The following is a 20454-nucleotide window of genomic DNA, read 5'->3' as shown; positions in this document are numbered from 1 at the left end:
ATCTCTCATCTCATCAAATATAACTTTTCTCCACTTTTTTTGCTTTTTAAAGAATAAATCTAGTTTATAACTAGATCATCTTAATTTAATCATAATTTGATCTGGTTTATACTGTAAAATAACTCATTTGTGTTAAGTTTTTATTATTTTCTTTGAAAACAAAAGATAACCTGTAAAAATTCCCATAAATTTCTGTTCAGGAAGTACTGTTTCTCCACTAAATCAAATGCCAATGAAAAACAGTGTTCTGTTTATTTCATTTTTTTAAAGTTATTTTTGTTTTTTGTTCTTTTGTTTAATTTTGAAAAAAAAAAAAAACAAAATTTAAGTTCATTAAAAACATCTAAATTTATAGTAAGTCTGAAGAAAAATTTGCTCTTTGACGTGAAAGGTCTCATAGTGTGTAAATTCTTTAATATCACAGTGATGTAAAGACTTGCAAATAAGTTGGTACACACGGAAATGTAAGTGATGTTCAAATATGGCTAAGACTGTAATTTTAGAGTAGTGTAGAAGTGAGTCAAGACGTCATTGACGTCAGACTAGTAATTTTTTTATTAATTCTTTTTTCTTTTATTTTCTATTTTTCCAAGATTTTACATGGTAGATATGATATACACACCCTCACACACACCCTCACACATCAACACACACACACCCTCAGTCACACCCTCACACACACCCTCACACACACACTTACGATCAACACACTGGTACACATATGTATTTGGTCATTGCATGTCTAACAATCAAGATTATTTGTACTCATACACTCATCATCATCATCATCATCATCATCATCATCATCATCATCATCATCATCATCATCATCATCATCATCATCATCATCATCATCATCATCCACTCAAAATTGATGCTTTCATAATTATTATGTACACTCAGATTGGTCCATAAATATGTACACCTTTACACAGTCTGGTAATGTTATCGTTTGTGGAAATTTACCTCCGGGTCAAGATTCCTAAAGATGTACATCCGAGTCTTCTCCATCATTGCAAACAACTCCGGATTGTCCTAACGAAAAATGCAAATATTTTTACAACATTTCATAGTCATAATGAAACCTGTTTCTTTCTTATGGTATAACAGTGGGAAGTGTGAAAACATTTCTGAAGTCTTCAAACTCTACGCCAACCACTACGCCAACCCCTACGCCAACCCCTACGCCAACCACTACGCCAACCCCTATGCCAACCACTACGCCAACCACTACGCCAACCACTACGCCAACCACTACACCAACCCAAAAACATGTCCAGGACACTACTACATCTAACTCTACGCCAACCACTACGCCAACCCCTACGCCAACCCCTACGTCAACCACTACGCCAACCCCTATGCCAACCACTACGCCAACCACTACGCCAACCACTACGCCAACCACTACACCAACCCAAAAACATGTCCTGGACACTCCTTCTTCTACCTCTACAACAACCACTACACCAACCCAAAAAACATGTCCTGGACACTCCTACTTCTACCTCTACAACAACCACTACACCAACCCAAAAACATGTCCTGGACACTCCTACTTCTACCTCTACAACAACCACTACACCAACCCAAAAACATGTCCTGGACACTCCTACTTCTACCTCTACAACAACCACTACACCAACCCAAAAAACATGTCCTGGACACTCCTACTTCTACCTCTACAACAACCACTACACCAACCCAAAAACATGTCCTGGACACTCCTACTTCTACCTCTACAACAACCACTACACCAACCCAAAAACATGTCCTGGACACTCCTACTTCTACCTCTACAACAACCACTACACCAACCCAAAAACATGTCCTGGACACTCCTACTTCTACCTCTACAACAACCACTACACCAACCCAAAAACATGTCCTGGACACTCCTACTTCTACCTCTACAACAACCACTACACCAACCCAAAAACATGTCCTGGACACTCCTACTTCTACCTCTACAACAACCATTACACCAACCCAAAAACATGTCCTGGACACTCCTACTTCTAACTTTTTACAGTAATCATTACACTGACCCAAGAACAATTCTTGCCTCTAACTGTTTTTGGAAACACATGACACTAAACACACTGCTTTACCTCCGCCCATTTCATGTCCATAAAAGACTCAAAGATTCTGGTGCTCCTTTGGTGATACTTACCTAGAAGTACAGTTGAGAGCAAATTGGTATGGACGATAATTAAGGGCATATTTGTGGGTCAACGACAACATTGGCATCGAGTATCTATTTACAGTTCCTGACCAACTTACCACAATCAGAGTTTTGTCTGACCAACTCACCACAATCAGAGTTTTGTCTGACCAACTTACCACAATCAGAGTTTTGTCTGACCAACTTACCACAGTCAGAGTTTTGTCTGACCAACTCACCACAGTCAGAGTTTTGTCTGACCAACTCACCACAATCAGAGTTTTGTCTGACCAACTTACCACAATCAGAGTTTTGTCTGACCAACTCACTACAATCAGAGTTTTGTCTGACCAACTTACCACAATCAGAGTTTTGTCTGACCAACTTACCACAATCAGAGTTTTGTCTGACCAACTCACCACAATCAGAGTTTTGTCTGACCAACTTACCACAGTCAGAGTTTTGTCTGACCAACTTACCACAATCAGAGTTTTGTCTGACCAACTTACCACAATCAGAGTTTTGTCTGACCAACTCACCACAGTCAGAGTTTTGTCTGACCAACTTACCACAGTCAGAGTTTTGTCTGACCAACTTACCACAGTCAGAGTTTTGTCTGACCAACTTACCACAATCAGAGTTTTGTCTGACCAACTTACCACAATCAGAGTTTTGTCTGACCAACTTACCACAGTCAGAGTTTTGTCTGACCAACTTACCACAGTCAGAGTTTTGTCTGACCAACTTACCACAATCAGAGTTTTGTCTGACCAACTTACCACAATCAGAGTTTTGTCTGACCAACTTACCACAATCAGAGTTTTGTCTGACCAACTCACCACAGTCAGAGTTTTGTCTGACCAACTTACCACAGAAAGAGTTTTGTCTTATAATTTGATTCACAGGAATACAAAATACAGTCGCATTCAAAAATAGGGGATAATTAAACAGTAACAAAACATCAACCTTACAAACTAAGAAAACTAAATGAAATGTCAACATCAAACATTAAATAACACAAACAACTATCAGCTCCAATCTGTTGAACTTTAACCCTAACTCACTGGTGGCCTTTTGCGGTCATGAGTTTGTCTTGGAGGTTTTGTGTGCACAAAATTTTTCTGAAAGTTGACATATGAATGAATCCAAGGTGATACTACGCAGGTGTAGATAAACACTGGAACTATCAATGTGATGCTTTATACAGCTTTCAGGCAGTCAATGAACTACATAGTTTACTGCTAACTGATGATGTTTTAAGAGAAATAAGCATTTTACATTAATCAACAAAACCTCACAATATACAGGTATATTTTTATCATTGTGCTTTCTTACAACATTCAGCTATATTTACTATCTTTGTACTTGTAATAGCTTGTAAATAAGTGATTTGAACAGAAAATGTTGTCATGCAAAATAGATATTGAACTGTAAGGGCACTATCAAGTTTTGATAATGATCTTGTGAGCAGTGAAGAAATGACTGAAATAACGATGGAAACCATTATTACAACTAGGGTGCATTTATATAATAAAAGTGAAAGGCATCTATCATCACATTCTTCTATGTTGTATGGAGTATTACCCTGCAATGGCCTTTGCTTATTTCCTAAGACCCTGTACTTTTGATAAAGACTGTTCCTGATGGAATGATCGTGATGTCTCGTGCTATTTAGATACAGTAAACCAAAAAGAATTCATGCTTTCATGGAAAACAGATAATATAAACTAGAACTGTCATCCATGGGTAACCTCATACCCCCTCCCACAGGGAGGGACATAACTTTCTGAAAAGGGGAGGAACTCAACCTATTATAGATAATGTACATCTCCATGATACATTATTTACGATGTATATGGGTTATAGCCAGCAAATATCTTTGAAATCAATAGAATAGACAGACAAACTGATTCCAGTATACCCTCCCCCCCCTAAATCTTCATTGCTGGGGGGTATAATTAATAAAAAAAATTGATAATAACAATTATGAACACGAGGCCCATGGGCCTTACCAGTCATCTGACTACAAAAACTTTCAGCAGGGAGAAGGTTTTCTACTCTGAATGAACTGTTACTAAGAAGCTGTTTTCCATGATGCAGATGGTAGTTTTGGTGAGGAGTAGGTAACTGTAACAAGTGCTACATATTTTTTGATAGTTAAGTTGGAGCTTAATCCCACTGGTGAAACTTGAGAAATTTGAAATAGGTGTTGTACAGGAAAACCATGATTGCACAATCAACAACACTTTGTTGGCTACCTCTCCTTAACATTCCCACCAATTTTTAGCTCAATGGCACCAGTCGAACTGGAAAAGACATTTAAAATATGTTTTTCAAGATAGCAGCCATCTTGAATTTCAGACAAACTGGAAAAATATTAATACTTATTCAGAACCCCCTCAGGACCATTTCATGTAAGTTGCAACTCAATCCCACTGCTGGAACTTGAAAAGAAGTTTGAAATGTCAAAAGTTTATGCATGGTGCACAGCGGACGATGACGGACAAAGAACGATGGCTATAGGTCATCTGACCCAAAGGGTCATGGCAAATAGTATAAATTCAAACAGTCTGGAATTAAAGCTATGAAGTACCCTTCATTATAACGTCTGTTTTTTATGATTTTATATCCTTCTTGTCATAATAAAATTGATAGGTATTCAGATGTTACCTTACATATAATATCACAAGTGCTGCCTGTCAAAATGGCAAATAAGATTGTTGATGTCACCAAATGGAAAACATATTAAGAATGTTGAACTAAACTACAGTCACAAGCAGATATGGGCCAAGAGGTGATGCTAAAAATCAGAATTCTGGGTGAGTACTAACATAATACATGTGATGAGAGTTACATAGTACCTGTTTCCCACCACGCTGATAGCAGCAAAATAAAACATTACATCATGTTAGAAATTTTAAAAAGGGGATTCAAATCAATACACTGGACTCCGTGGAACCTTACAACTAAACTAGTAACCACAAGTCAACAATGCTTTAAGTTTACACAAAAATTGTTGTCACAGATATTATGTTAAAAAGTGTTTTCATGCCAACAGAAATTCTTTCGTTCATGTAAGGAATTCATTCTTAATACAAACTTTGTGATGGAATTTGAGAAATACATACAGCTCTAAGGTGTTTTTTTTAATATTATTCTATGGCACCAGTGAAGCACTGTGTGTAAATTAACTAAAGCTATTTACAACTGTCAACAAAACGACTAGAGTACATGTATTAGTTAAATTCTTTATGATTCAGTAGTTTGTATTTAAGGTTTTCATGTTTATGCTTATCCTACAACCTTTATCAACAAGACTGATATATATTTTCACGTAATAGTACTTTAGATATCTAGTGTCACACATTATTAATGCCTTACATTGTAAGCCTTGCTAAAGTCCACCTCGTCTTGTGCAGCGGATCCTGTTGGCTGGTCATCTATATGGTAAAGTCTATAAAACAATGAATTTTATGATACTGTTATTAATACTAATTATTTAATGATGTGGCTATATTCTTAATGCTGTATATATCTATAAGTAAAATCTAAGAATTTTACTTATTTTACAACTGAAGTAAACTTTCTATCCGCCCCCATCTTGATTTCTTCCCCAGAGATTCTACACATGATTCAAACCTCCCTTGGTTATAATATCTATGGCAGAATAATCACAATCACTTGATTCTATCCCCTCTTAGGGTAGGTGTAGGAGTAGGGATGAGAATTCTTCACTCAACACTCAACAAAAGACCAAAAGAAATTATGGCAGCATCAAGGCACACTTTAAACAAAAACAAATTTTTCATAGAGAAAACTAAAATCTAATCCAAATTTTGACATCTACATTATTATGCAATTGGGGCAAATCTAGCAGGTACAATTACTTTAAAATGTAAAGCTGAAAACACATTTTCACGATATTTGCTGACAGAAATACCAATGGTATAGAGATGTGGTTGATATTTTGTACTGACCCAGCAAAATCAAGTAAAGCTACAAGAATAGAGTAAACGATAAACATTTACAAAAACCTGAAATCATTTAGTGTTTGAATCTCATAAATGTACTGTAAATGATTACACTTTCTCTGACATTACAAAATGTTTGTTCTGACCTTTCTGTCCCTGTTCGTCTCCTTCCAGCGACCTCTAGTGTTGAAAGTTTTTTGGGATTCTTGAACTGCCATGTATAGATAGCTTCTTTTGATGCAGCTACGATATGTGTCTTTGTCATGTTCAGGTATACAGGATCTATCTCAACATACTTAGAGTCCAGAGGGGTTCCGATGGAGTTACACAGCACCAACACATACTGTAATAGTAAAGTTTGAGTCAGTCTAGAGGGGTTCCAATCGACAGCACCAACACATATTGTAAGAGTTAAGTTACAGACAGTCTAGAGGGGTTCCAATTGACAACACCAACACATACTGTAAAAGTAAAGTTACAGTCGGCCTAGAGGAGTTCCAATAGATTTAAACAACACTAATACATACTGTAATAACACACAGCACCAACACATATTGTGATAGTAAAGTTTGATTCAGTCTTGAGGGGTTCCAATAGACTTAAACAACACTAATACATACTGTAATAACACACAGCACGAACACATATTGTAATAGTAAATTTACAGACAGCCTAGAGGGGTTCCAATTGACAGCACCAACACATATTGTAATAGTAAAGTTACAGACAACCTAAAGGGGTTCCAATTGACAGCACCAACACATATTGTAATAGTAAAGTTACAGACAGCCTAGAGGGGTTCCGATCGACAGCACCAACACATATTGTAATAGTGAAGTTACAGACAGCCTAGACGGGTTCCAATTGACAGCACCAACACATATTGTAATAGTAAAGTTACAGACAGTCTAGAGGAGTTCTGATCGACAGCACCAACACATATTGTAATAGTAAAGTTTGAGTCAGTCTAGAGGGGTTCCAATAGACTTAAACAACACTAATACATACTGTAATAACACACAGCACCAACACATATTGTAATAGTAAAGTTACAGACAGCCTAGAGGGGTTCCAATTGACAACACATATTGTAGTAGTTAGTTACAGCCTAGAGGGGTTCCAACATTTAACAGTAACACTCCCTTTTAGTAATATAAAACAGATATCACAGTGAGGAAAATGCAACAACAGACATGGTTTTGAACCCAGGTCCTCTAAACTTTGTATGTGTACTCAACCAACTGAGCTATAAGGCCCCTGGCCTAAAGTCTAGACCAATTTATGGGTAGGAACCACTATATTCCTCTCTTTATTTGAAGTTTTTCCCTTGAAGACAGTTCTTTTTACATTCCAGATTTTGGCATTGCCTTTGACAAGCTAACAAACATACAGATAATACATGAATTTCTCAGACTAGCTTTAGCAACTGTCGTCATTGTAATGGGAGAAATGGAAGGGAATGATCAGGCTAAAACTGAAAGCCGAGACTTGTGAAATCTAGAATTATAATTACTCATTGGATAAGAGAATCAGATGGAAACAAATTTACTGATCTTAATGAACCATTTAAACAATGTATGTAAATATTTCATGAATACAATCTGTATTCACATACAATTGCCAGAATTAAAATCAATGAAGTCTTAATTGTATTTTTCTAAAAACTGACTTACCTGACCCACAACTTCATCAGCCTTTGTTGCCAGGCAACAGTAGTCTCCACATGCAGTGATGGCTATCAGATTCCTCACATATTTCACATATTTCTGTAACACATAGCAAGGGTTTGTAAATCATTATTTCCAAACGTATATGTGTATATTACAGTAAAAAGTTTTGAGGTCTGCCAAGTCCAAGCTTTCGTGTAAAGATCTAGATCTTTGATAGCCAAGATGTTCCATCAATAAACCCCATCACACCATCTGGTGACAAATCAATCTACAATGATGACTACTAATTTCCTGATTCTCATCTCTTCTATACTTGTTACTCTCTGTTTACTTAAAACTTGACAAAACAATAATAAGATACAAAGCATTTCCATGACAACACACCTCTCCATTTTTTGTATCCCAGAAGATGACACAGTGTTCAATTCGCTCTGGTTTACTGAAGGAATATACCACAGTGTTGGAACAGTATCCCCACTAAAACAAAAACAGGTGTTAGAAAGCAGTAGTTCGCAGATTCAATGATTAATGCACAATATTAAAATCAATGTTATAAAAAGTTTTATTTTGTCTTAAGACGAAGGTTCCTGTAAATGTTCAATGCAAATATTGAATACTTTGAGCACTGAAAGTAGATGTTTGCATTTTCAATGAAATCTGCTCAGTTAAAAATTTTCTTCTACAGAGACAAAATTTGCCAACAATGCACAATTTAACAGATGAATTGGTTTTAAGACATAAGTACAACAAAATAAACAGCATTGTTTACCTTGTAATCAGGTCGAATGTTGGCAAAATAAATGAAACTATCCACAGCCAGAGCAATCCTTAAACTGCCTCCCTCCCAGGAACATGAATACATCGTTTTTCCTGGTACCTTCAGGGTGCGCAGGTGCTGTAGAGGACAAGTTCAAATTATGTTTAATCGTAATAATATGAACATCAGTAAAGCTATCAGAGTAAACAGTGTTTCATTTTGATTTATTAAGAATTAAATTTTCTGGACTGACGAGTATAAATAAAGTAACAGAAATCTGTTCCCTAACATTTTCATCCATATTAAGAGTTTTGAACCAGGTTGTCGCAAATCAATGTTATTCACAAGGTCTTAAATTTTAAGGTTTTTGAATGCACAAAAATGTCTAAAATTTGATACCTACCTCACCAAATGGAGAATAGAATTGTACAACGTTTATATCCTTATCCTGGCCAACGGTCCTCTGTGATCCGGCCACGGCCATCACCGCACCTGTATGGTTCCAGGCGATCTGCGCCACTGTCATTCCTGTGTCTATCAGGACCGGGTCTGTAATTATAAAGTTCCTGACTTACAAGGACTGTCACTGACGTGACCAAGGTGTGATAAAACAGAAATCATTGATACAGAATTTCTCAGAACACAGCAGGTGTGTCACATCTCCATTTGCATAAACTTTAAATGTATTTCCTGTCTAAAAAATACAGATCACTCTCCAGATCTAATGAATAATCTGTCTGCAAAAAATGTAATTGAAATACCTTATGTAATCTAATTTTTTTTTCTATGGTTAAATTTTTTGTGGTTTTCATAGAAAGCTTGATGATAAAGGTATATAATACCTAATTTAAAAATTTCAGTATTTTTTTTTATGACTACATAAGGAACAGGAATATAAGTGAAATTGATGAATTCTCCTGAAAATAACTTTATCAGACAAAAAAGATAATCAAAGGACCATAATTTTGTAATTAAGAAGTTGAGGGCCCTGAATTTGGTATGCTGCAAATTCTCTTTGTATGATCAATACATATATCAAGTTCCAATAACTCCTGAATTATGTCAAAAAGAGTTATGGTTCTTGTACAATGCACTTCTCCTTGTTGTGAATTATCTACTAAGACGTTTTATCTTGACAACTCTTATAGTATTTGTGATATGCATCGGACAAAATTATAATGGACAGATAGATGGACGGAATGACAAACAGGAAAATAAATGGGTGGATGAATGTACAGACAGACAACACTGTATGCTCTCCCTACGCGGATCATGAAAATAAACATGATACACCATTGGGAATTGGGCCTTATATGACCCAAAATAAATAAACAGGAAAAGCCCTGTACTAAAGAGCTGATCAGACCTTAACCACATAATGGATAGCATACTGAATTGTTTACTTGTCTGTTGTTACTTTACATCCTATTAACGACCAGGGTCATTTAAGGACATGCCAGGATTGTTGGTGGAGAAGGGGAGAGTTCCCTGAGAAAAACCATCAACCTGCAGTCAGTGTTTGGGAACTGCCTCACATAGGACTCAAACTTACAATCCAGAAGGCTGTTGTTTCTTATAAAATTGGTTGTAACATATCTAATAACAGGTATTTTACTTACTTTCATCAGTCTCTGATCGCATGATCTGACAGCGTCCAGTGTCGAAGCAGATAGCCAGGGAGGGACAGTTTGGCTCAATATAACCATGGTTTCCATTGTACCACTGGAGACCTGCAATATGTATTGCTCCACTCACTCCAGAGAGACAGTAAATTTGGAGCTTTGACTGAAAACAATGGCAAAATTTTGCATATGGTCCAAATACTGACATGACATGAAATTCAAGGACAAACAATACTCATGCTTTCAACCTAGTGTCTCTGATATTCATCAAATCATGACTGTTTCTGGTATTCAATGAATCATTAGTGTTTCTGGTATTCAATGAATCATTAGTGTTTCTGGTATTCAATGAATCATTAGTGTTTCTGGTATTCAATGAATCATTAGTGTTTCTGGTATTCAATGAATATCAGATGGAATTGGGAAAATAAACCAGAAGTAAAGAGAAAAAAAGAAAAGATTTTCCTACAGATTTTCTTACTTCATATTTATAAAGGCATGTATACTCACAATAAAGTTACCAGTATTGTCATAAACATGAACCTCCCCATTGGCCATTCCAAACAGGATGAACTTCCCATCAGGTGACCACTGCAACCAAAACAATATCTTCATGATGTATTGTAATGACACTTAGAAATGCAGTCATATTTCAATATTTGTTAAGTTTACGTTGAAACATTTCATGGAATAAAGATTTTATTCAGCTTCATGGAAGAAAAGATCCATACCGATGTCTGACATCAATGATGTCAACAATAAACCAAACTCATTGATGATTCAAAATCAACTTTCCAGCACTTAATTTATGAAAATTACTGCTTACAGACTTTCTTTAATATGATTATTGCTTGCATATTAATTAAAGACTTAAATAAGTACATGCACCACATCACAAAATATCAAAATGCTGCACTTCTTCAACTATGTTGACATCTTAAGTTGGAAAAAAAACCTGACTATTTTGGTAGATGAATAGATTGAATGCATTAACTTCTAAATTATTTCTTCAAATTATTTTGTAAAAATCAAGGATAATTTCAAACAACTCTGGGACTATTTCAGGAGATTTTTCAACCTTTCTGTTATTCAATGAGTTATAAGAACCTGTCTGGTAGGTAAAATTTCACAAGTTTTCCAGACCTTGTATGATCTCTGATATACAACAGGTGCCAAAGATTCTTAACACATTACTTTGTCTTGATCATAGTATAATTAACTAATAATAAAATTCAGATGATTAAAATGTCACTGATTATTGCAAATATTTATATTATTTCATCAAATCAAAGGATAATATTTAAAATCAGTGTTAAAAAAAACTTTCCATGCTGATTCTTTCCTGTAACGGACCCATCAAGTGAACTTTTATTTTGATGTGAGCCATGGTGAATTTCAGGACCATGAAATACCGGTATATGTACTAATTGTTAAAATTTCCACTGACAAGAAACTGACATGGCAGGAATTATTGCCAGATAATTATTCAATATAAAGAATTATACACACCTCAACATGATTAAGTTCCTGACCCCTCAGCTCCTTGCCCCAAATTCGGTTACCATCAACCGATCCAACAATCACAGCTCCTATTGTAGAAATTTTACAAATTGTTTAAGGCAACACAAAAGGTCTGTTTTTGAAATCATTCTCATGTTTATCAGGGACTTTCTCTATTCTAATGGTTAAAGTCACTGAAAGTCACTGATGAAACACATAGAATGTTATTCTGTATGCCATTATCTGATGTGATATACTTATTGTTAAAGAACCTCCTGTATAATTAAGAAGATTGGAATGTTACAATGATTTCTGGAACTCTAATTTAAGTGCTAGACATATGTTTTCCCTGTGGACTCAATTTTCAGAACAGACTATCTCTAGGTAATCAAATGGTATTCCTCAAAATTTTTCAAATTCTGTTATAGACTCTGCTGACAACATCCTAAAAAAATGGCTGAGGTTAGAATATTTTTTTTGCATTTTCACAAGTTCATATTGAAAATGTTAACTAGTAGAGAAATATACTGATTTACCAACTTACCATCTTGGTAGACGATACAGATTTTCTGTCCATCTGCATTCCATCCCATACTTCTCACCACAGATTTATTTCTGTTGTTAATCATCTCTTCATACCAGGAGCCTGATTCAAAATAAACAAATAAACAAACTCAAATAAACCTGTTAAAGAAAGACATACAAAGGGTCGTAAGTACATTTGCTATAATAGTGACATTGAAGCAGTAGAAAAAATTTCTTTCGGAATAAAGAAACAGTGTCAAAAATGTAATTTTGCTTTCCTTCATTATTTGGCTTCCAAAGAAAATTAATTTCAATGTTGATATATCAATACATAAAGCACAATATCCTTCCATCTATAAACTTAACTGATTTTATAACAAATGTGAAACAAGCTATCAACTTATTCAGGATGAAAGGTGACTATGTTACCACTGTGTGACTCTGCCATCTCAAATCCACTACAATACAATACAATAGCTAGGTGACATTGACTAAAGGTTCTTCATAAAGATCTTGCCAACATGATAAAGAAAAGATTACTGTATCTGGTAAGTGATCTCTTCTCTGGCTGAGGTTGAAACCTTCTAGATATCACCTACCTTTGTACAACATCCAGACAATGATGAGGCCATATTGGTCACTCGTGGTTAATTTTTGGTAGTGCTCATTCCATGTTACCACCTGTACTGCACCTGTTATAACATCATGATTGACAGAGATGATGTACATGTTAATAGTTTTGAATATCTTTATTTTTACTGAATTCTATGTACATTACAGGTAAGAGACCATGAGACTTGGAACTTTACAACACTCTGGTAAAAATAAAGAAAAATCATTATGAATCTGCATACCATGTTATGACAGATAATATACATCAGCAATGTATCTCTTTCTTCCAATATCTTGTTTATGAAAAATTTTTATTAGACTTCATTGCAAAGGTATATACTAATACTGTGGCATTCAAAACATTTTTTAAAAACCTGCTGGTAAATTTGGAGAAAAAAATTGAGCAACAAATAGCTCAAACTACATTTTGGTGACTTGATATTAAAAAAAATAAAAATCAACAGTCAATATCATGATAAATATATATTAGTTCCCTGCCTCAACAAATAGGTGATACATTGTTGTATAGATTCTAGCAGTACTAACCACTATGTCCCTCAAGTGTCTGGTTCATTGACAGGTTACTGGGGGCAGCAAGTCCTTTCACCTTCACATCTTTTCCTACAACCAAAATATATTCATTCATGGATTAAATTTCATTGGTTCTGTTCTGGTGTCAGAATTATTATAAAATGTCTGGTACAGCACATTTCCTCTGACACAAATTCAGAGGGTGGGCTCTATATCATACATCACAATCAAATAGTACATGTAATTGCAGATGTTTCTAATAAACAGAAATTGATTTGGTGGGCTTTTTACTAGAAATAAGCCTAGAAACATAATAACAAATAATTCAGTGCTGATTCAATACTGTTAAAAGACTAACACATACTATTGGCCTTATATTAAACACACAGAAATCAATCAAAATAAAAAACAACATTCATAATGTAAAATATACACAAATTACCTCAATACTAACCTTCATTTGTCTGAATATTCCTTAGCTTAATTAGTTGTTGGGAGTTTTAATTGTTCTGCGAGAAAGAGGTCATTAAATTTTGATTGGGCAGTTGACCAAGTAACATTCAAAGGATATTTGGTGGTAAAGAACTTGCGTGATGGTTTGCTTTTCAAAGATTTTTCGAAAGAAAGAGCAGGGTTAGAAAAATCCACTCATCCGCTCATCTAGACGAGTCAAAGCTACTTGCAGGCGAGTGATTTCTTTCAGCTACTTGTCCAGCAGGCGAATGAAATTTGTAGTTCTGACTATTGAATATTCAATAATAAATGACATTTATCAACTTAAACACTCTTAAAACTAATTTAAATCCACTGATAGTCGATCAAATACATCGATGTAGCAGCCTTGTTTACCCCAAGACTGGCTGATCCACACTATGCAAAAACCTATTACGTCACCACAAATGTTGTATACAAAGTTGCTTTGTGTACGTAGTTACTGTCAAAAAGTTGATGTTCTCGCTCGTGTTAACAGTGAAGTAAATATGAGTAAAACAATAAAAGCAAGTGTTGAGTTCAAACATTTGATATAGAAATAAAATGATAATAAATTTGTGTTCCTTAAATTATGTTTTGTTGCCCTTTTTTCTTCAGGTGAGTGAATATTGGATTCGGGCAAGTGAATTTCAAGTTACATTTGCCCGACAGACGAGTAGCTGAAAATATTTTTTTCTAGCCCTGAAGAGTGATGCAAAAGTTGAGAATATATGTAGGAATATATGTAGGATTCAAGTTTCAGCTGGAAGGAGTTTCCTATTTAGATGTATGACTGTTGATTGTAACCTCTACCTGTTTGTATTTCTAGTTTGAGGACTTTCAGGAGCCCCTCCTCTCCCCCACAAGCAATGTATCCCTGGTCCCTGTTCCATGATACACAACGAAGTTTGGTGTTGTTGGGGATGGCGATCTGTTAACAAAGAAATAGACATCCGTGATCAAAATCTGTTTATAGACAGATTGTGTACAGTATAATCTGGTGTATATTTGTATCGTTTAATCTTATGTTTAAGATTCACAAGGAATCTAAGAAAAATATTATATTACATCTATCTGGTCAAATACGTTTCCAAGATAATTTAAATTGTATACTCTAAATGTAACGACTGCATCATGCAACCTAACCTGGACTTGAATCACTGATTCAGTGGTGTAAGCGCATGAAACGAGAGTAAACAAGTGCTTCATTGGCAACCAGGCGGACAAACTATGGCTTGGAATCATGGTTGCATTTGCGGTATCTATTAAGCAATAAAACAATCAGTACCTTTTTGCTTAAATAAACAAACATCGTGATGACTATTTCTTGCGTGGTTTTCACAGGAGTTGTTATATCGTATCACAACAGAGTCGGCGAACTTCACTTCGCCGCCATCGCTGGAATGTGAGATCTCGCGTGAACAAGCGTGAACTCGGTCCACTTCATCACGTGGACGTTCTTTTCTCACCAGACGTCCGAGCGGAGAAGGTGGGGTAAAGAGAATTCTCAATTGTCGCCTAAATACCGTGTATAAAATTAATAAAAATCATTTGGTATAAGAATTGTTGTTATTGAATTGATAAGTAATCGATATTCTAATTTAATTTCAGGATATTTCTCGCCCAAACCTTCAAAATGGCCCCAGCAAAAAAAAGCGTAAGTAGATTGGGAGCCATGTGGTGTGCACATGGGATTATGGTAATGGAAAGGACAGTTGATAGATAGTTATTGTGTATTTTCTAAAACATATTATAACACACATGCGAAAAAGACATATTTTAGTATGTATCTGTGCGTTCAATTTGCATTTCATATTGAGACGTTCAGACGGAAAGCTTTAACACAATTTTCCATACATTTTCAGGAGGGGCAAGTCGTTTCGGTACCAACTTGTTCCACAATAAGTACTTCGTGATATATATATAAATTAAGTTTTTTCACGAGTTTTGGCATTATTAAATATTGCTAATTCCATTACCGAAATTTACTGGAAAACTGTTTACTTAAAAAGACCCTCTAGCTGTGTAGACCATTTTTGCAAGTACCGGAACAATTTGTACCGAAATGACTCGATTTCTTTTCTGGATATTAACAAAACGGGGCATCAAATTCTTCTTCCTAATTAAAATGAATAAGAGGTACTTTGGTGTATGTTTCTGTAAAATAATAGATTTTAACAGAAACTATTTATTGCCGGCAGTAGTTTTGTTATTCTGTGTGGCATTTATATACAAAATTTTAGTTTCTAAGCTTTGGAGACGTTATTGTGGCCATAATTAATGTGCATGCTATCCTGTTCAATTTGGGCATTAGCCACATATTGAGTGTAGTAAAAGATGTCGACAAATTTGAGCGTAAACGTACTATGATGCATGTTTTAGAGTGGAAGTTAAGCAAAATCAATTTGCAAAACCATATGTTAAATCCATATTGTTTCAGATCTGGTTGTAATTGTGAGAATTATAATGATTGAATATGAAGAAGAAAATGGTAGCACAAAATCTTGACTGAGAAAATTGTAGTCAACTTCGCTGAGAAACTTAGTTTCTTTTGTATTTTTCCTTACAGAAGAAGAGTATTGAGAACATTAACTCTCGTCTGGCTCTTGTTATGAAGAGCGGGAAATACGTCCTTGGCTACAAACAAACGCTGAAAACACTCCGACAGGGCAAGGCTAAACTGGTCATCATTGCTAACAACACCCCACCCTTAAGGTAAACCGGATTGATATTTACTGTTGTGTTGGTCATCAGCGGCAGGTAATTTTTTTCAAATTACGATGAAAAATTAATATAAAATAGTGTGATATGTAAAGTATTGGTTTTTTGTTTGTTTTTTTTTTTTTTTTTTTCTCAAGGAAATGAACTCTTATCTGGTTAAAAAAATTAACAATGATTTATGACTTTTTGCTTGTTAATTTATCAGATGAAATATTTGTATATATATCTATTGTTGTTGAAAAATGTGGTTTCAATGATATGTGATTTCGGAGTCCGAATAAATCGGGCAAAGATGAAGTCATTCACCTGTTACACTTGGTTTGCTTTCTGCTCACAAAGTGGACAATGGGATGCTGAGGTTTGAACTTTGACCTCTTGATCACCTAAGATCATTCAGCACAGGTGATGTAAAGCACATGAATTGATGGTAGGCAAGGTAATGTGGTCTTGATGTTGGTACTTGAATATATTGTGCATAGTAGGTAACTTTCAGAAAATAGAAAATTGAGAACTGAAGAAGAGAACAAATCAGGTAAACCTAAACATTCAGGCATGCATTTAAATTCAAATTAAATTTTATAGTTATATCAGGAATTTGAAATTTCAGTATTAGTGAAAAGTTGGTAAGTTTCTTCCTAAAGTCAATTAAGGTATTTGTGTTGACAGGAAGAGCGAGATTGAGTATTATGCTATGTTGGCAAAGACTGGTGTACATCACTACTCTGGTAATAATATAGAGTTGGGTACCGCCTGTGGTAAATACTTCCGTGTATGTACTCTCAGCATCACTGATCCAGGTATGTTTTATTTCATTTCGTTGTGTTAAATTCTTGAGCATTGAATACATGTAACCACAAGATTCAGGCAGTGTCCTGGCTTCATAGTCGAGTGAACACGTTCATCCTGTGGGAGAGAGAGTTACCTCCCTTGATCTACTCAAACTGTTTATCAGTGCGACTGGTCATAGGAGATACATTTATGTACCTTAAATCAAAGCTTTGTCTGGTTTTAGATTCTTATCACATTTATAAAAATTCTACCCAAAAAAAAAAGTTTGTTCTGTGTTAGATTTTTTATTACAGTAAATGAATGTTAAAAATTAGTTTTAAAAAGTCTGATGAGTTTCATATATTGTAGAGCCCCAATCACACTCGAAACAGAATAAGTGCATTGAAAACACATTTGTTCAATTACTTGTTTCTGGAAAAGCTGGCACATACCAGACTACTTGTTTAATATAACTTGAAGTCCTTATTGGAAATTGGAGGGGAAATAGTCTTAAAGGTTGGAGAGTTGCCTCTCTTGATCTACCAAAATAATTCAAATGTAATCGTGTGTTGAAGCTTGTGTAGTTATTTTAATGCTATATGTTTACAGGTGATTCTGATATTATCCGCAACATGCCATCTGAACAGCAGCAGTAAAGGACTCTCGATTTGATTGTTATTGATCTTTTATGATTAAAACGTGGGTCAAATCAATTTGATCTTTTTCTTTCTTTCCTTTTTTGTTGTGCGTTTCAGAAAATTTTGCGACTTAAATCATTGAATGTGAAGTCTCTCATAAAAAGTTTAAAAAGTTTATAAACTGTACAGGACAACATAAGATGGTAAAACCTTGTTTAAATCTTGTTACTCCACCAGGAGAAAGACATGAATAGAAATTTTATTCAGGACTTTAAAACATTCCAATAAATATAATAATTTTCATGGAAACATCTTATCATAAAGGGTGCTATTAAGTCTTGGAAACATCAGTACACTACAGGACTTCACTACAACAGGACTTGACAACTCGCCGGTTGTTATAACACAACTTATTTTGACTGCCCGTTGTGTTGTAATATGACTTATTTTGACTGCCCGTTGTGTTGCAACACAACTTATTTTGACTGCCCATTGTGTTGTAACATGACTTATTTTGACTGCCCGTTGTTGTAACATGACTTATTTTGACTGCCCGTTGTGTTGTAACATGACTTATTTTGACTGCCAGTTATTATAACGCGACTTATTTTGGCTGCCTGTTGTGTTGCAACATGACTTATTTTGACTGCCCGTTGTGTTGTAACACGACATGCTTTAAAACCTTTACTGTTGTGTTACAATAGGACACATCATCCTCTGCTGCAAATGTGTGCCTTATACTTTATGTAGCTATGCTTTAAAACTGGTGATTAATGCTAAAAAGTTTTGATCTACTGGCATACCTTAAGCTTTTTGTAAGAAACATGATGGGCTTCATGGATTTTGAAATGATTAATGTCACTTTTTATTTTTGTGATAAAACAAATCTACTGTAAGGAAAAGATGCTATCACTTTATAATTTTTGCTGCCTGTATATAACTGAAATGATACTGTATAGTCCAGATTTATGTAATACAGCTCCGCACGTTTACTTTCCTAATACATGATTGGAAGTTGCATTGTTTACACTTTCATTCACCTGTTTTGTACATTTCATTTTTTTTTGCCAATTTTATTTTAAAAATGCACACAAGATTGGCACCTTAAAACAAATTCTTTATTTTAAAATTAAAACATTCAATTATATGTAAAATAACAAATTGACCTGTTTCAAGGACTTTGATTGAAAGCAGCCGTGACCTGGCCCTCCATCACATTTGACCTCCACATCTGGGTCAAAGGTAGGAGGCAGTGCCAGGTTGGTGGGTTTTCTACTGATAATCTGACACCTCCATTAATAACTATGGCTGTTAATTGGGAGTAAAGCAACATGGAATAATCAGGATGTAAAGCAATATTGACTCCACTTAGTCGAGATTTGAAATCTGTTGAAGCAGGAATAGATGATCAGTACATCACGTGTCTACATTTCAGATATTTTATGTGGTCTTATTGTTTCTTTTAACCTAAAAATCCGACTTCAAATTTTTGTCAAGTCAAAGGCTGCATTGTAACCTTGCAAAAGTCATTGACTGCCAAGCTGATTTTGGCCAAAAAAAAGGTGCTTGCAATAAACTTGAATATTTCTTTACTAAATTCAATATTGGCAACAAACTCAAATTGGCGGTACAAATGAATACAAGGCAGAGGCTGTGTAATAATACTACCGAGCCATATTTGGTCCGGAGGAGACAAACCGTGGATCAGCACGGTTACACTAGAGAGCAAAAAATGGTCCGGAGGAGCCTGAACAGGGGCAGCACCGTTACACTACAGAACAATAGATGGTCCAGAGGAGACTTAACGGTGGGGGTGGGGGCAGCAATGTTACACCACAGAACAATAGATGATCCGGAGGAGACTTGAGGGTGGGGGCAGCAATGTTACTCCACAGAACAATATATGGTACGGAGGAGACTTAACGGTGGGGATGGGGGCAGCAATGTTACACCACAGAACAATAGATGGTCCGGAGGAGACTTAACGGTGGGGGTGGGGGCAGCAATGTTACACCACAGAACAACAGATGGCCCAGAGGAGACTTAACGGTGGGGGTGGGGGCGGCAATGTCAATCTACAGAACAATAGATGGTCCGGAGGAAACTTAACGGTGGGGGTGGGGGCAGCAATGTTACACCACAGAACAATAGATGGTCCGGAGGAGACTTAACGGTGGGAGGTGGGCAGCAATGTTACACCACAGAACAATAGATGGTCCGGAGGAGACTTAACGGTGGGAGGGGGGCAGCAATGTTACACCACAGAACAATAGATGGTCCGGAGGAAACTTAACGGTGGGGATGGGGGCAGCAATGTTACACCACAGAACAATAGATGGTCCGGAGGAGACTTAACGGTGGGAGGGGGGCAGCAATGTTACACCACAGAACAATAGATGGCCCAGAGGAGATTTAATGGGGTGGGGGGCGATATAGGTAGAATAATTTTAATCGACTAAATTAATGGCTGGTGTAGAAGTGAAAGAATTAGATTCAATTTTATG

At 35.8% G+C, this 20454-nt stretch overlaps 2 protein-coding genes across 2 annotated transcripts in view; one reads left to right on the top strand and one right to left on the bottom strand.

Moving 5' to 3' along the window:
* LOC132550007 (WD repeat-containing protein 35-like) overlaps nt 1-15201 on the bottom strand; it is a 28268-nt gene extending 13067 nt beyond the window's left edge. The window contains exons 1-18 of the mRNA XM_060214001.1: nt 15112-15201; nt 14637-14754; nt 13368-13442; nt 12809-12901; nt 12229-12330; nt 11694-11773; nt 10695-10775; nt 10182-10347; nt 8966-9111; nt 8575-8700; nt 8190-8282; nt 7809-7901; nt 6282-6478; nt 5546-5618; nt 4086-4095; nt 2174-2330; nt 2112-2127; nt 967-1035 (exon numbers count right to left, since the gene is read on the bottom strand). Coding sequence (XP_060069984.1) covers nt 967-1035; nt 2112-2127; nt 2174-2330; nt 4086-4095; nt 5546-5618; nt 6282-6478; nt 7809-7901; nt 8190-8282; nt 8575-8700; nt 8966-9111; nt 10182-10347; nt 10695-10775; nt 11694-11773; nt 12229-12330; nt 12809-12901; nt 13368-13442; nt 14637-14754; nt 15112-15135 — 1719 coding nt within the window. The 5' untranslated portion in view covers nt 15136-15201. The remainder of the gene's footprint in view (nt 1-966; nt 1036-2111; nt 2128-2173; nt 2331-4085; nt 4096-5545; nt 5619-6281; nt 6479-7808; nt 7902-8189; nt 8283-8574; nt 8701-8965; nt 9112-10181; nt 10348-10694; nt 10776-11693; nt 11774-12228; nt 12331-12808; nt 12902-13367; nt 13443-14636; nt 14755-15111) is intronic.
* A 233-nt stretch (nt 15202-15434) lies between these two features.
* On the top strand, nt 15435-18025 carry LOC132550014 (large ribosomal subunit protein eL30). The gene is made up of 4 exons (XM_060214011.1): nt 15435-15480; nt 16393-16538; nt 17211-17341; nt 17922-18025. Exons 1-4 carry the CDS (start codon nt 15460-15462, stop codon nt 17966-17968), a joined length of 345 nt encoding a protein of 114 aa, XP_060069994.1. The 5' UTR covers nt 15435-15459; the 3' UTR covers nt 17969-18025.
* Nucleotides 18026-20454: the final 2429 nt, after the last annotated feature.

This window comes from Ylistrum balloti, unplaced genomic scaffold (assembly GCF_031769215.1).
Source record: "Ylistrum balloti isolate Yb309-2 unplaced genomic scaffold, AGI_CSIRO_Ybal_v1 Utg370100, whole genome shotgun sequence".
In the NCBI taxonomy this organism is placed as follows: domain Eukaryota; kingdom Metazoa; phylum Mollusca; class Bivalvia; order Pectinida; family Pectinidae; genus Ylistrum; species Ylistrum balloti.
The sequence above is the reverse complement of the archived record's forward strand: the minus strand, read 5'-3'. Positions and strand labels throughout refer to the sequence as shown.